General features: G+C 46.5%; 1 protein-coding gene across 6 annotated transcripts in view; it reads right to left on the reverse strand.

The window, feature by feature from the left end:
- Positions 1 to 17,874, reverse strand: part of PRRC2B (proline rich coiled-coil 2B) — a 549,871-nt gene that overhangs the window by 443,601 nt on the left and 88,396 nt on the right. For all 6 annotated transcript variants that reach the window (XM_078646193.1, XM_078646192.1, XM_078646191.1 and 3 more), the window contains exons 2-3: positions 6,881 to 7,049; positions 6,188 to 6,365 (exon numbers count right to left, since the gene is read on the reverse strand). In XM_078646193.1, the coding sequence (XP_078502319.1) occupies positions 6,188 to 6,365; positions 6,881 to 6,995 (293 nt within the window). In that variant the 5' untranslated portion in view covers positions 6,996 to 7,049. The remainder of the gene's footprint in view (positions 1 to 6,187; positions 6,366 to 6,880; positions 7,050 to 17,874) is intronic.

Consider the following 17,874-nt stretch of genomic DNA (forward strand, 5'->3'; position numbering starts at 1 on the left):
CTGGTATGGAATCAATGTGTTAAAGTTAGGAAGTATTTATCTTTCTTTACAGATTCTGTCATGGTGGTTGGGGCGGGCAGACTAGATGGTCTAAAAACCTGCATCTGTTATCTGTTGCAGTGTACCCAGCTTTCCTTGGATACCATTTCAAGTACTTTACCAGTGAACAGGCACCGATGAACATTTACTCCTACTTGATATAACAAGTTGCCTCAGTTGAAACCAACAAAAAAAAAGTAAAAACTGCAGCTCATTGTATGTATACTTGTAAAGCGCACTATCGCCTTTAAGGCGTCCTGGCGCTGTATACCGCTGTGGAACCCTTCCTGGCTTTCCCTGCGAGATGCCCCCTACTGGGCACCCCCAAGGTGAGGCCAGGCATCCTACCGCTTTCGGGCCGTTGTGGAGATTAAGCAAGCTATTGCCCAGAGTTGCAGAGTGGGACCCATGATTAGAATAGGCACCGAGGCGAGAATTATCGAGTCTGAGGAAATTGAGCCCAAGACCCTGCCGCGTCGGGAATTGAACCCTGGTCCCGGGCCAGACCTCTGCCTCAGGGTCTGCCGCTCTAATCGGTGAGCCACACTTCTCCACTTCTTCATTGCATTATATTGTCACTTATAACTCTTCCCAATGAAACCACTTCAATCAGGTTGAGGATATATTGTGGGGGATATACATTGCATGAGATACTGCGTTACTGTGTTCTACATAAACTATTATACCACCATCTGCCTCAATAACTCTCAATCAAGAGCCAATGGATCCTCTACAGTGTATGAAATAAGTAACCAGTCTGGTGGGCGCAGTAGGAGTTAAGCAATTTATTAGTAATAACAAGTCATTCTTTTAATTACAGCGAGATTCAAGTCTACTAACTTCAGCTGCACTCTAATTCAAACACCTCCATAATCGACTAGTCTGCCCAGTCCACGTCCAAAGGCTGAAATCACCCTAATGTTGCATAAACAGAGTCCAGGCTGAGAATATCTTGCACTAGACTCTTACTGGTGCAGTGGCGAGTATCAAAGTAGTCCACATCAGAGACCATTGTGTCTGGCTCACACCGACTTAAAATACATCAATACCCTGTGAGGGAAGAGATGTCTTTATGATCCATAAACACCAGAATATCTCCACTCACATGGGAGAGGCAACATTTTCCTCTTTTTTGGAAAGTAAATCCAAGTTGCTAAATGTATGGCTGAAAACACAATATCAATACCCCATTAAAAAAAGAAACTAAATTAGGTGAATGTTGGTAGAGTATAGTAGGCTGGGTAAGACAAAACAAACACACTGCCAAATAGACACTGCTACTTTAAGAAACTCCCGAGTAAGCAAGACTTTGTATCATGCCGAGCAGAGACAACAAGATGGTTTGCTTTTCCAACTCCAAAGAGAAGGACTGCCTAACACGGCTGCCTTAGTAAGGCAGCTTTTTTGGTTGAACAACAGTGTTTTTTGTGGGTGGGTAAGGTTGGGGGTGATATTTTTGGGCTTTATTCGACATCTTTTAACACTTCGATTCATCACAACGTGGAAAATGTGTGAAGATTCCTTACCAGCCCCCCAGGAACAGGAAGGGAGTTAACCTCTCAGCACTTTACATCGTGCTTAGCAGTTTAGCCTTGGCTGTATGGCAATATTAAAGCCCATCCAGCTACTTCCTCAATCCCACCAGTGCACATAACTGACATTCCCACTCCTCTAATGTCACCTGACATCTCGTGCCCACCCTTTCCTGCCACCTGCCAAAAGCACCAAGAAAGGCACCACTTGCTACTTACAACAGTTACAGCATCACATCACCCCTGAATCTAACCACCTACAGGTGATGTGTAGGTGGTATGACATTGGTTAAATTCCATTTTTAAAGCTGAAGCAAGTTCTTGTGGATTCAACAACTCTAGTCTAAACAGGCAATTTGCATGCACATGACACTTTTGAATTAGTTTTGAAGGAATGGTTTAACATTCTGTGTACACAAAATGTTCCATTAAATCAAAAGTGTTAAGTTTACTTTGCAGAGACGGGTGCTTGATTCCTTTGGTCAGTCACTGACTGGGTCCAACCGAGGCTATGCAGAGAGCATCAAAACTCCATACCCAATTAGACTAGTTAGTGGTCATGCTGTTCAGTCAGTCACCAACTTCCATTGTGTGAAAGAAAAGCTGGATTGGATTAAATCCTAATGTACTACCGGATCTCAGTTTAAAATTTCGGAAGCCCAAAAAAGGTTACACAGAGTGTGTGAGTGTGAGTCCCAAAAGTTTTTAAAAATACAGACCGATTAAAAGTGTCAAAGTACTACATGTGCATGTCTTTCACACTTTAATGTGCTAGGCTCCAGCAATTCAACATATTAGCTCCATCAAAAGTCTTCAGAAGAGTGCATGTGTGTTGAAGTGCAAGAACAAGCAGAACTACGTTGGTTTTAACTGGATGCCACCAACGACCATAATCTGGGTAGTGTTAGCGCACTCAAACTGTGCATCTTTATGTAGGAAACTAGTATGGTCTAATATCTACCAAGTCTGGTGCTTGATTGCAAGATTGGATGCCAAGTACTACATTGTGATGCATCGAGTACCGTTTGCTCTGGCGGAACACAGTCTATATAGGGAACTGTGATGCAATTGTGTGACTGGGAGGATGTATATTAGATTCATCCAAGTAGTCTATCACAGAACTGTTTAAGGTTGTAAACTGTGTTAGAAAGTGCCTTCTTTCTGCATGGTTGCATCCACTTTTTGCTGAACTGCTGATGTACATTGACTGAGTGTGCCCTGGGCTTCTGCCAATCAAGTACCCAGGGCCTGTTTTATTTCCCTAAAACTGCATTGAAGAGCAAACCCAATTGGCACTCTGGCAACAGTTCAGCCCATGGTAAATGCTACAACAGGTACCCAGGGCACTGTGACCAGGGAAGGCCTCTAAGGGCTGCAGCACTTATTGTGCCACCCTTAGAGACCATGTACCTTTACACACACACTGCCTTTGCAGGCTGCGTGTTGGTGCAGAACAGAGGGAAGAGTCACAACCCACTGGCCTGGCATAGATCAGCCACCCCTCTAGCTGGGTGCACTATACCAGTGGTGAGGGTACAGGTGCATGAGCCCTGTACCACTACAAAGTCCATTCTTAGACATTGTAAGTGCAGGACTGCCATTAAGAGTATAAAAAGTGCTGGGAGTTTGCTATTACGAACTCCACAGTACCAACGGCTGTACATACAACGGAGAAGTTTGGTATCAGACTTCTCAGCACATTAAATCCCAAACTGGCATCAGTGTGGGTTTAATGAAAAAATGCACACAAAGGCCATCTTAAGAGATGCCCCTTGAAGAATGACCTACAACTAGTGTCCAGGCTAAGTGGCTGCTCCCCAGCTGCCACCACAAGGCCGGTTTCTGTAGCCCTGGGTCGAGAGCCTGCTGCTCTCAGGGGCCTGAAACAATGCACATCCTGCGACGAGGTGCCAAGCCTTCTCCCCAGGATGGGCAGGGTCCATGAAGGGGAAGCTTCAAAGGCTTGCCGCCTTTGTGAGCTTTCCCCAGGCCTTTTGCTGCTTCCAGCAACTGGTCCTCACCGGTTCTGACCGCCACTTTGGGCGGGAGAACCAGCAGGAAAACCAAGTGAGGAAGGGAGGTGTGCCCACCTTTGCCAACCCCACCCCTCAGGTGGGGGAGGAGAGGTTAAGCACAACTCTCAGCTCCCGCCATCTTGCAGCCGGGGGGGGGGGGGTGAGGAGGGGGACTCAGCATATGCCCCCCATCCCACTGGAGGGTGGCATAATAGGGTGTGTGCCCACCCCAAGGGAGGGACCCGTTGGTCCCAACAGGTTACTTACCTGTAATGCCCCTAAATCTAGTATTTAGGGGCACCCCTGAAGCTTGCCTCCTCAGACAAGAATGACTAAAAGAAGGACCGAACAGCCGTGCCGAAGCTAAGAAAAGGACACCTACTGACTTGGCTCCAGCCCTACTGGCCTGTCCCCACCTCGAATCTGCAGAAGTGAAACTCCGGTGTGTTCTGCTGCTAGCAACCTCAAGAACTACGAGGACCGGACCTGCCCTGCCTTCCAAGGAAAAGACCATCTCCCGTGAACACTGGATTTGTTCAGACTCCAGCTCTGGCAAAATCTGCTAATCTCCATCACTCTGCGCCCACGGCCCGAGTTAGAGTGGCCCAACACCATGAGGGGGTCTCCCTGGCGATCCTGACCTGAGGTCCAGTGATCCCCGAGCTGCCTCAAGCCAACACCTGCAGCCTCAATCCAGAGGGACTGCCCACCGCGACCAGGTGCTGGTAAGAAAATTCGACCCTAAAAGACACCCCTGCACCAGACGCCCCACGGCCTTGAGTGGCCCAACTGACAGCGGCTAGCCAACCTACAGCATCCCAACTTACCTCTCCAAGTGGTGGTCGCTACCAGAAGACCTTCGTCCCAGAGCCTGCAGGGTGTTTACAAACCAGAGAATCCCCAATGAAAGTTACAGGGCACCCAACGCCAAAACAGCACCCTGCACCCGGCTCCCTAGTGTCGCTGAGGGTGCATCTTTGGTGCTAACTTGAACCCCCATTTGCCCTGAGCTAAAGTCCAGGAGCTTTTCTCCCACAACCTTGTGGCCTGTTCTTGAGCAGCCACCAACCGGAGGCCCCTTATCCCCTATTGGATAAGTTTGGGCCTCAGCACTCTGCACACAGCCACCCTAGTGCCGCTGAGGGTGCTTTGAGAGTGCATCCTCGACCCTAGGAGACCCCTCCCGAGTCTAACCACAGGAAAACAAACTCCCACAACAAAGTACTTAACTGTTAACCGATATCCTATAATAGGAAATGGGGTTAACACAGACTGTTTTCTATGAAAAAGTTTCTAAGTGAGGAGTTCGAAAATTTATAAAAGGCTATACAACTGTGTACACGAACCACAACGCATTTACTTACCGTTTAACAGGAAATGTCCCAGTGCAGTATCCAGGTATACTACACTGTGTAAGAAAAGTAATCTGCAAAGTAATATACATGACCTGCTATTGAAAAGTCATTATAAAGTATCTGTACAATATTTTAAGGTATTGCATTTCCAGTAATTCTACTGTAACCAAAGAATATATAAAACTGCAATTCAAACAGGATTGTTACTGCTAGGCTTGCTTATTTCTAAGAAATAAATATATCTAAATATTTGTATACAAAGCAAATTGGTCTGAGTTCAGTCTGAGTGTGCAATCGTTTGCTGATGGTGTGTACAACAAATGCTAACACTACCCTCTGTTCGAGCCTTAATGCTCGCCCACAATACAACAAATAGAGTAAGGTGCTATCTACTTTTACCTATGCCTATCTTTGGGGTTCCACTGGACTCTGTGCACACAATATCTCATTTAAGTATAGTATATACAGAGCCAGCTTCTTACAAACTGTAAAACTGGCACCAACAGAAAAACATACTGCATCACAAGGCCATTCGTGAATATAAAGGCAACAGAGACTCCCAGAAGCCATTGTTGATGGAGCAATGAGGACAGTCCGAGCCTAGAATTTATTACCACCATAAAATCTTCAAAATTGAGAAATTTAGCAAAACTGTGCCAGACAAGAAACCAAGCACCTAACTAAAAGAATCTCAATAGGACTTCTAGTTAAGGATATATGAAGACAAACTCCATAGACTGCTTTTTTCCACTGACAGCACATATGTTCCCATACCACACTTAAGCCAATATTCAAGACCTTTACTTGGAAAGAACAGACCCCAGCAAGATCCACAACTAGCATCTTCAGCCTGCGTTTATTAAGAAATTGAGGGCCCGTCCCCTCCCCTCCTTTGGAAGAAGGTTGCGGACTAAACGGCCTACCATGCTGTTCGTACTAAGCCAGTCAGATAGCTTAGTGAGTTGAACACACACATTGCTGAAACATGCAACGACTATACAGAAAGTGAACAGCAACACATTCAAAGTGTATTTCCCTTGCACAGAAAGCCTCATCCTCTTACCACATGGTCTCCTCTTGCTCTGCTGCAAAGCCTGCAGATCAGCCACCCAATGTCAAGTAGAGAGGTGGCAAGATGTTGATCTGTGTTTGCTACTAGTATTCAAAAGTTAGTTCATGTCAACACTTCCTGTCTAACTCAACACCTCGAATAGGCTAGCAGGGCAGATGCCCTCATTGCCCTTACCTCTTTTGGTCTGGCAGCTCCTGTTTGTTTGCCCATCCTGTACCGTCTTTGGGAACGAGAATTATGTTGGGGTTGTTTCCTTTGTTCTCAGACTTCAAGCTTGGAAGGTTTGCAGGGGGCGGCATACGCCTAGCAGCAGCAACTTTCCCAAGACTCTGTAAGCCATGTCTAGGAATAACTGAAGAGGGAACATTGAATGAGCAGACAAAAAACAAAATCACCAAATCACACGTGAGGGTGAACCGATAATACAAATTAAAATTTCATTGAGCCAGAGAGTATTTTGACCCTGTAAGATGGTCTCAAGATCTGAGGGAGCTTTAAAAAAAAAAAAAAAAAATTTTTAAAAAAAAGTTAATTTCGGTTTGCTGCCCCCCACTTAATGAGAGGAGCTTGATAGACAGTAAACATTTCATTGATTACAAGCAGGTGTACGGATCAGAAGGCAAGGCGTAGTGGGTTTATAATAACACTGAGCCAATAACGAAAGGAGTAATATGAAGGCAGCAAAACAGTGGGGCATGGTGGAACACCGACAAATGAACATAAGCATCTGCACTGACCCACTAGGGACAATTTGCATTGTTGATATATGGACTCTTTACCCATGGCTCATTAACATCAGCAGACACACAGTTCATCATAGGATGAAACCGGCAGTGTACAAAACTGATCTCACGTCTAGAGTCTTACCTGAGGTGCGGATAGCTTCTATTGACTTCCCTCTATACTTGTCAAACAGATTGAGAGACGAGTACTTGCTTTTCCCATCCTTTCCCTTTGTTATTTGCCCCAAACGATCGGACATTGCGATGAAATGTCATCGAGTAGGAAACTTTTCTTTGCACCTTTCCCGATGTCCCTAAACATAAAAAAAAAAAAGTTCATGTCAGACAAAACTACAAGATGAAACTAGCACAAGCAAGGCATCCTGAACATACAGCGCTAAAAGAAAGCTAAGGAGCCACACACAGCAAGGACTCGCTTCCCTGGTGATCCCGCACCAAGTGGAGCAATATTTGTGTCAAATCAGTTTAGGACAATATTTCTGCTGAGCCATTTTTGGCTATTAGTATCCTGAAATTCAGTCCATTTCAAGATGCAGAGAACACCTCATGTCAGCATGAACTTGATCAAAATTAAAATCACCTTATTCATGCTCCACAGAAGCCTTTTAAGTTCATGGTAACAAGCTTGTGTACAAAAATCTACACCCAATGTTAGTGACCAAGTAGGCAAGATATTAAACAAGTAAAACTATTAATGTGCATATTTAGCATATGTGGGTAAGTTTTAACACTGGTAAAAACCAAAATTTAGAAAAACTCTCAAAGCCTCCATGGAGTACACATTTGAATAATGATACGAGGTAACTAGATAGGCTGGTCGGTTCAGATATTTTCATTAGTCACTAAGCGAACTACTCATGGTGAAACATGCAGGACCAGTCATGGAGTCAGGGGCTCATAGTGTGCCTTTTTGTAGGGATTTGAAACAGTGACAAAGGCCCAATCAAGCCGGAATGCATCAGAGATTGGGAGAGAACCTATTCAGAGGAGAAGTGGGCTAGCAGTTTGACCTAGATTGTCCATAGGAGCAGGGCCAATAATAACGGACATAGGGTTGGCCTAGCCACAGTGATCAATGAACTAAACAACCGAATGAAATGCTCACAAGAGTAATTAAAATTGGTTCAAATTCCAACCAAATCCTTTTTGCTATATATGAAGAAATAAATGGATGCGTCAATGTCGCACACAGGAAAGTCGTTGGCCACTTTATACAAATGCAGTTAAATTAAAGCCCAGTAACAGATATTATGGCCGGCACTCTTACTGCCGGTTGTCAGCCATAGTCTGCAGTCTTAACTGGACCAAAATGTCATACGTTTAAAGAACAGAGCACAAGTAACACGAACCACCGCCATCCATGAATGAAGACTACTACTTCCTACACTGGCAGGAGCAAACAGATCTATGAACTTCCAAGTAAGTGTGCATACTGGCTATTAAAGTACAGGGCAAGTGATGCAACAAATAACTGGAAGCAGCTCCAACTTCGCCACATTATCCAACATTCATAATCTGCCTTTACCTTCAAGCCACTTTTGCATACATTACCTGATTTTACCATCCAAAGAAGTGGTCCCTTACTCACTGGTCTCTCCAACACCAGATGCTTTAAAGAGAGTACTGGGAGCCACAACTAGCCTCCCCTCTGGCCTACAAGACTCACACTTCCTTCTGTCTCAAGCGTAATACTTCGGCATCATTTCCATAGAGGCAACTATACAGAAAGCAGACTACATTTCCATCGAATGTCACGAAACAGTGAAGTATCGGGCCTTCAAAGCAGACCCCTAAACAGGATTCCAAAATTGGGAAATTAAGACAACCATTTAACTGGACCAGGCCAAAACGTCACTAAGAGAAAGGTTATAAACAAGTTTTGAATATAAATGTTTCAAATGGAGTTACACAAGGCAATAAACATCCAGGTGATCCATACGGTCCTGTACTTTGATGTTTAACCTTATTATTCTCAGTTCAGTCGTCACAATGGTCTGGAATGCATCCATTACACCACCCTACAACCTCTGTCCGGTGCAATCAAGCAATCCCTCTCTGGACAAGATAAAGCCCTACCTACAAAGGATTCTGATTTTCTTTGATCACATTCCGTGGGTCACCAGCGAAACAAGAGGCAAAGTGCAGGTATGTATTCAGGGAGAGGCACCGCTGGCTCCCAATTCACATCCAGGTTTCAAGTTCTGGAAAATGATTACATGAAGTCTTGTTTTGCAACAGAAGAGTGAATGCGTCCAGTGTAACACATTTCAGATAGCTTCCAAGCACATCCCGCCCCAGCAGATCCAAAACCAGTGTTACAGCTTCCAAAACACAGGAGGTGGGCAAGAGCTGGGGCAGTAATACAGATCAGCCTATTCAACAATATTCCCAGATTAGGGACTATTTGGCTGTGCAACAAGGACACCTTTTTGCATGTGATGAGGGCCTACAGAAAGGGCCTCATACAATGCATTGTAAAGAAGACCACCATCGCAGCTTTTACTTTGAAGGCTAGATTCAACGTGTCCTGAAAACCTTTCATGGCTAGCTACAAATGCAGGCACAATACAAACACTCGCTCCAAAGCTCAATTTTGGCAAAGAAATGCAGGACTTGTTTTCATCCCTGGGAGTGGAAATTTGGAACTAACAAGGTTTCACTGTCCCCACTTTAACACACAAAAAGGCCTAAATGAGTGGCACCTTGCTCTTAGCTTGGAACCACATCAACTGGCCATCAGACACGTCTCAGAGTAGCTGATTGCTGAACTTTAACACAGCCCTGGACTTTGCTAAGACATTCTAAATGAAGTTAAGGGGTAAGAAATGTACATAGCTCAAACACTTCACTTAACTGTAGCTAAAGCTAACCGTGCCTAATTCAATAACAAACTGTAGAGAGAGAATCCAATGATTAAGAAGTCCTTTATTTATAAATTGAATATAAAGAAGGTACAACAGGTGAGTGCCAGGGAAGCAGCATACGCTCTCGCAGCTACTCAGCAAGTGACCATGGAACCAGAATGGCACATCACCATTCATTCCATGGCTCTGGCATCACGAGCACTTAAAGTAACAATACAATACTAAATCATATATAAACAACATAACACAAACATTTTAAATGTAAGTGGGAACCTGCTCTAGCAGAGGCTATCCTGCCCAGGAACACACCAATCTCCGTTCTACTAAAGGAAGCCCTATATTAGTGGACAGCATTAACCACCTATTAGAACCCGAGGCACTTTCTGGCAAGGAGCCAAGACAAAGATGGTTTAGGACTGTACAAATTAATTATAGAATTGCTGACGGTGCTGCAAGTAAGCTGAACATAATGTTCAGTGCAAAGACAGGACTTGATTGCAGATATACTTCCAAAGATAAGTGAGACCAAGGTCAGAGCTGATGAGAGCTAGCAAGAGAGAAGGAAAGACCTCCAGGGTTCATCAGCTACTCTGCATACAGTTTTCAGTCAGAAACGTTCTCTAAGAAGCACTGTTGAAATAGTCAGTCAGTATTTTATGCTCGTTCCCTGACCTCAAGAAGCCTACAGCAACCCCGATGAACAGAATCAAGACGGTACTTGCCCAAGATGGGAGCGCTAGAGTTTTAGGAGAGCCCAAAAGAAGAGATGGGGAGGGACACAGTTGAGTGGTAGTATAACCTACTGCAAGTCAAGGACCGGGTGGGAAGGTAGGGCAGGGGTGGAGGGTACACAATTCTTCAAAAAGAAGAACTATAGTTACTTACCTGTAAACTGTGGTTCTCCAGTATTGGTGTCTTTCATAGATTCACATGCTTGAATATCCCCCGTCGTCGAAGTGGGAGTCCCACGGTACATAAAATAGCAGTATATATGCATGTATACATGAAAAATATAACTAATAAAATATACATACATATAGTGCAGTAAATTGTAAATTCCAAAAGTACCATAGAACACAATAGGCCCATTGAAAAGCCTAAGGGAGAACTCACTTTAGTAGCATATCAGAGTCATTATGTGTTGGATCACATTCCAGCCAATCAGGCTGTAGCCTCCTCTAGAACCTTCTCCTCAGAAGCCCAAGTCCTCAGATTTTCGTAGCACAGAGTAAGTAAAAGTGCCTGAGGAGAAGAGAGCCTCTGAGGGGAGGATGGGAGGGTCGCATGTGAATCTATGAAAGACACCAATACTGGAGAACCACAGTTTACAGGTAAGTAACTATAGTTCTTCTCCAGTATTAGGGGTGTCTTTCATAGATTCACATGCTTGAATAGAGTAGAAAGCAGTAAATGATCACATAAGTCATAAAGGTAATACATCAAGCAAAGAAGGTAAATATATGTGGTAATAAGCAATAAATACCAAAACATTATTACTAGAAAACAAAACCTTTATGACTGGAGGTGGGTAGCAACAGAGGCTCACCTTTACTGGAAAAGATTCCGCAGCACCGCTTGACCCACTGCCGCATCCGCGGCGTCTGTTGATTGCAGGCAGTAGTGCTTAGTAAAAGTATGGCTGCTCGACCAAGTAGCAGCTCTGCAGATCTGGCGTAAGGGTACCCCCGCAAAAAGGGCAGCCGAAGTAGACACTGCTCTAGTTGAATGAGCTCGAACAGGAGCAGGAAGGGGCTTTCCAGCCCGTTGGTGGCAGAAGGATATGGTAGAGGAGATCCACCTGGTTATAGTCTGCTTGGTAACAGGTTGTCCTTTGCAAGTTGGACCATATGCCACAAACAATTGATCAGATTTTCTGATAGGTGCAGTTCGTTGAATGTAGAATTTGAGGCAACGTTTCAAATCTAATGAATGCAATGACCGCTCAGCTGGAGTTTGCGGAGCAGGAAAGAAAGTTTTCAGAATTACAGGTTCGTTGAGATGAAAGTCACTGGGAACCTTCGGGATGAACTTAGGATTAGTTCGTAATGTCACAGCCTCTTTGGAGAATTTTAGGAAAGGAGGCTGTATGGTAAACGCCTGGATGTCACTGACACGTCTTGAGGACGTTAAGGCGAGTAAAAGAGCAACTTTCCACGTGAGAAATTTAAGAGTTGCCGAGTGAATAGGTTCAAATGGTGGTAGAAGTAGTTGAGACAAGACCAAATTCAAACGCCAGGCAGGCGGAGGGCGACGGATAGGTGGAAACATCCTAAAAAGGCCCTTGTAAAATTGTTTAATGATCCTTGAAGAACATAAAGATGTGGAACCATCATGGCGGAAACGGGAAATCGCCGCCAGAAACACTTTAAGAGTTGAGTGGGACAGACCTGATTTTGCCAGGGATAAAAAGAAAGGTAAAATTTGTTCAGGTTTTGCAGTCATTGGGTCCAAATCCTTGGTGCGGCACCAGACACAGAAACGTTTCCACTTGAGTTGGTACGTTTTTATGGTGGAGGGAGCGCGAGCCCGCGCTAACACCTCCCTGCAGTCCTTGTCAATAGTTAAACGTGCAAATTCATTGTACTCAGGTTCCAGGCATGGAGTTGAAGGTATGCTGGATCCGGATGACAAATTAGTCCCTGCTGCATCGTGAGGAGGTGCGGCAGAGGATGGAGTGGCAACGGATCGGACTGCGAGAAGAGGAGCAGGTCCGTGAACCATGGACGTCTCGGCCACTTGGGTGCGATCAGGATGATGCGACAAGGTTGGAACCTCATCCTGTGTAACAAACGAGGAATCAGAGGAAGTGGAGGGAAAGCATAGATGAAATCGTTCGACCAATCGATCGAAAATGCATTCCCGCTCGACTCTCTGTGGGGATGCCGACTTGCAAAGCGTGGGCATTTCTTGTTGACAGCAGTCGCGAAAAGATCCATCCGTGGCTGGCCCCACCGCCGGAAGATGTACTCGACCGTGGGCTGATTGAGTTCCCACTCGTGATTGTCTGATGACGCTCGGCTGAGTGAATCCGCCAGAACATTGGCCACGCCTGGCACGTGAATGGCTGTGAGATGAATTTGACGTTGGATCGCCCAATCCCATATTTCTTGTGCTAGTTGAGAAAGTGGAAGAGACCTCGTGCCGCCCTGCTTGTTGAGGTAGTGCATGCTGGTGGTGTTGTCCGTCCTCACCAGCAAAGTGTGTCCCCGCACTAACCTCTGGAAAGATTTGAGGGCTAAGAAAATCGCCAAGAGTTCCAGACGATTGATGTGCCAAGTTCGTTGTATTGCTGTCCACTTCCCTTTCACAGACATGCCGTCGAGATGCGCTCCCCAGCCTTCGAGAGACGCGTCTGTTGTAAGCGTCAGAGTTGGGGGTTCGTCCTGGAATGAACGGCCTGCAGATATGTGTGGAGGGTGAGCCCACCACTCCAGCGCTTTCTGTATGCGAGGTGTTAAAAGGACCTTGTCCTCGAAGGACCCCGACACCTGTTTCCACTGGCTGTCCAGTTCCTCCTGGAGAGTCCTCATGTGCAATCTGCAATTTGGAATGAGGTGGATGCACGAGGATGCCATGCCAAGGAATGATTTGAACATTCGGACAGAAACGGACAGTTTTGATTGGAGGGAGCGCACCATCATTAACATGCGGTCCTGTCTTTCCTGGGAAACGTACACTTTTCCCTGTCGAGAATCTAGCAAGGCTCCGAGAAAATTTCTCCGTTGCGAAGGTTGAAAGTGTGACTTCTGGCAATTGATTGAAAGCCCCAAGGCGTGGAAAAGGGAGACGCAAACTTGAGTGTGCTGCTCCGTTTGGTGAAAAGTGCTTGCCTTGATGAGGCAGTCGTCCAGGTATGGGTAAAATTGGATACCTTGGAGACGTAGGAAGGCAGCTACGGGGGCCAAGATCTTGGTAAAAACCCTTGGTGCCGAGCGGAGGCCGAATGGCAGGACTTTGAATTGGAAGTGTAGCTGCCCGACCGTGAAGCGGAGATACTTCCTGTGTCTGGGATGGATTGGCACATGGAAGTAAGCGTCCTGAAGGTCGATTGTGGAATAGAACTCGCTTGGATTGAGAAAATTCAGAATTTGGATCAGGGTTAACATCTGAAAAGTTTTTGAAATTAGAAATTTGTTTAGAGCTCGTAGATCCAAAATTGGACGCCATTCCCCCGACTTCTTCTTGACCAAGAAAAAGCGGGAATAGAACCCCTTGCCGCGTTGACCTTGCGGCACTAGTTCGATGGCTCCTTTTTTGATCATTAAATTCACCTGGGCCAGAAGGTCCTTGAAATGAGGGGGTGATGGCCCCGAAGGTGGATGATTGGGTGGAAATTTTGTGAATTCCAGGGTATGTCCTTTGGATATAACGTCCAGGACCCATTGGTCGGAGGTGATTGTAGACCATTTGTAAAAGTATTTCGAGATGCGACCTCCAAGATGTACGGTCGGCAAAAGGAAGGGTCTGAGGCAGTCACTGCTTTTTGGTGTTTGATCCACCTCTATAAGTGGATTTCCTTTGGTAAGGCCTGGAGGTGGATTGTCGAGTTTGAGATTGATAGGCACCCCGCTGTCTGTTATCGTTGTAGGTGTTGAATGAACGATATTGACTTGAGCCACGAAAAGTAGAGGAGCCTCCGCCTCTACCCCGTGCACCCCGAAAAGGCCGTTTCTTGTATTGTAGGCTCGCCAGGGATTTCGCAGTGTCAGTGTCCTTTTTTATTGCCTCAAGGGCATCATCCACATGTTTGCCAAACAATAATTCTCCGTCATAAGGTAAATCTAGGACTCTTGCCTGTACTTCAGGACGGAAAGTGGTAGAGCGCAGCCAGCCTTGACGCCTCAAGACTGCAGCCCCCGCCAATTGTCGAAATCCCGTGGAGGAAATATCGAGTGCACACTCAATGATTTCGGAAGAAATCAACTCTCCCTCGTGAATAATCGCCTGTGCTTCTGTTCGGATTGCCTCAGGCAGCTGAGGAATCAATGCAGCAATCTCGGACCACATCTGGCGGTCATAACGGCCCAGTATAGCCAGAGTGTTTGCCGCCCTCACTGTAGTAGCCGCCATGGTCGTGAATTTCTTTCCTATGGAATCCAATTTGCGGCCTTCCTGATCAGGAGGAGACGTGAGTGGCGTAGCAGGATTGCGCGATCTTTTGTGCGCAGCCTGAGTAATTACCGAATCTGCCTTCGGTTGAGACACTAAGCAGGCCGGAGAAGACGCCGGTGCTTTGTATTTCCTGTCCAATCTGGGTAAGACCGCAGGAACAGAATTGGGACGTTCCATCAATTTAAGGCCTTCCTTCCAAATATATTCCACGATTGGTATAGTGTGGGATTGCCTCTGTGAGATGTCTTTAAAGTCGTATAGAAAGCAATCACTTTCATGCTGTTGTTGTTCGACTTAGAGATGAAACCGTTTTGTAGCCCGGATCATCAAATTGTGGAAATGTGCCATGTCCACTGGGGGCGAATGTAGAGGCGAGGTGGGCGGAGTGGAAGGTGTTTGAGCCCTATAATCGTCCCACTCAGCCATGTCGGCGTCATTGTCGTCGTCATCTGTGTTGTGAGGATCCGGATCCTCATCGCCAGTGTCAGGGCGAGTACCATCCGGTGAAGCCGGTGAAACTGGTGTAGGTGCCTGAGGAAGTTGCGGTTGAGGCTGCGGAGGAGGCAGTGGTGCTGGAGAAGCAGGAGTAGAAGAAGGAAACCTGCGGTTATAATCATCCAGCATGTGCTGAAGGTTCATCACCAAGGACAGAGGTATCTGGGTAACAGGCTCTGAAGGCACCGGTTCGGACGTATCAACAGGAAACAAGTCAGTCCCATCTTCGACATTGTCCACCACCTCACCCTCGTCACTATATTCCTGGCACTTAATGTTCAAATCCGAAGGACTTGTTGCCTGTTTAAATAATCCTTCCACTTCCGAATCGTTTCCGGATTCTTCCTCACCAGACTGGAATAATTTGTCTGGAAGACGAGCACCACTCCTCACAGGACTCAGTTGGATGAGTGGTATGGTCCGCAAAGAAGAAGCAGTAACCACTGTGTAGATGGAAGCCGTCCTCGGTAGAGGTTGGTGCGACGCCAACGAGCCCGTTGGCGTAAATGCGGCACCGTCAGCAACGCCCTGAGGCGACTTGGACGGGATTTTCTTCGTCGACGAGGATTCCTTGCACGTCGACGAGCCCGTCGACGGAAGCGGGGCTTTGTTCGTCGACGAGAGTGGAGCTTTGGCCGTCGACGACGAAGGCGTCGACGGTATGAGAGTCGTCGACGAGGCCGTCGACGAAGTAATGCTGGCCGACAGACGTCGTCGACGGGGGCACCGTCGACGGGCCCGTCGACGGGGTGCTGGGTGGAGGCTTGGTCTTCGTCGACGATGGATGCGCCGACGAAGGATGCGTCGACGGCTTCGTCGTCGACGGGGCGCTGAGTGGAGGCTTGGGCTTCGTCGTCGACGGTCTATCCTTGCCGGTCGTCGACGAGATCTTCACCACTGAAGAGATGGGTCTCACCTTCGAGGTCGCCGTCGACGAGGTGGTCGTCGTCGACGTAGCGCCGGTGGACATGGAACATGTCGTCGTCGACGTGGAGGTAGTAGAAATGGATTTCGTCGACGCTGAAGACGTCGACGGGCGCGACGACGAGCCCGTCGACGAGCCAAAACCAGATTTCTTACTGGTAGGTAAGGCTTTGGGCGCAGACGTCAGAGAACCAGGTCCCGTAGACGTGCCCTGAAGCGAATCCTGTGGGGAGACAATCCTAGAGGACTCCAACAGTCTACTCTTCTTGAGAAAAGGAGAAGGAGCCTCGGTCTCAGACCCACGCTTCTGAGAGGACTTTGAAGCAAAAGATGACAGGCTCTCCACATCAGAAACCACAGACTCCGAAGTTCTCAACTTCTGTAGCCACAGAAGGAGACGGGCCTCTCTATCTCTCAGAGTCTTAGGAGGGAAAGTACGACAGTACTTACAGTTTTTCACCTCATGGTCTGGGTAGAGACAGTAAATGCATTTACTGTGTGGATCCTCGTGGAAAAGGCGCAGTTTACCACATGAAGGGCAGGCTTTAAACAGAGATTTCTTGTTTGAAGACATTTTCTTGAAGAAAAAACAGGTAAAGTTGAAGAAAACTGAGCAGAGCTCAGGGAGACTCCCTTCACACGACGTGCGGTAGAAAATCTGAGGACTTGGGCTTCTGAGGAGAAGGTTCTAGAGGAGGCTACAGCCTGATTGGCTGGAATGTGATCCAACACATAATGACTCTGATATGCTACTAAAGTGAGTTCTCCCTTAGGCTTTTCAATGGGCCTATTGTGTTCTATGGTACTTTTGGAATTTACAATTTACTGCACTATATGTATGTATATTTTATTAGTTATATTTTTCATGTATACATGCATATATACTGCTATTTTATGTACCGTGGGACTCCCACTTCGACGACGGGGGATATTCAAGCATGTGAATCTATGAAAGACACCCCTAATACTGGAGAACCATATTAACATGGAGTGAAATTACAAATAGTTGGTTTGACTACTACGTGGTTTCTTGGGAGACCATGCAAGCGGAGAGAAGGTGGAGGAGGTAAGCTGGGGCTCGGCAGGGCTGGGAAACACAACCAATAGCAATATCATGGCACTCCTCCAGGGTGTTAGAGCCTGCGGGGAGGCGGTGGAAGGAACAGAAAAGGGCAGCAACAAAGTTTGAAGTAAAGATCTGCTCCCTACATCACCCACTAAAGACCTTTTGCCTCATACAACAATTCCACCTTACTTTGGAACCCATGTGTTAAAGAATTCCGCCCCAATGCCAATTCTAAGGGGATTACATCCCGGTACACTTCCTACACCTGCTGCCCTGGTGTTTGAGAGCATAGTCAAAGTTCTTACTAATGCAGATGATCTCCAACATAGCTGACAATGAGGGGACAGAAGGCTACCAAGTTTGAGAGTTCAATTGCTCACTCATCTTTTCTCTATTGCAGATACAGGAGACACTATGAAAGGACAATCTGGTAACTGCAAATAGTTACAAGCCAACACTATTCCAACCACATACAACCCACAGAGAAGCATGGTACCCTCTGGCCCCGGCGAGGAGAAGGAGAGGCAACATCTAGGTGCTATTACGGGAGACGCACCCGGAGACCCTTAGGAACAGGGGTCTTCCCCTCACTTCCTCCTGTGGGCTTAGTATCTCCTTCCCCATGGCTTAAAGGAGCCATAACACATATATCGTGTG

Source organism: Lissotriton helveticus, chromosome 5_1, assembly GCF_964261635.1.
Source record: "Lissotriton helveticus chromosome 5_1, aLisHel1.1, whole genome shotgun sequence".
Classification (NCBI taxonomy): domain Eukaryota; kingdom Metazoa; phylum Chordata; class Amphibia; order Caudata; family Salamandridae; genus Lissotriton; species Lissotriton helveticus.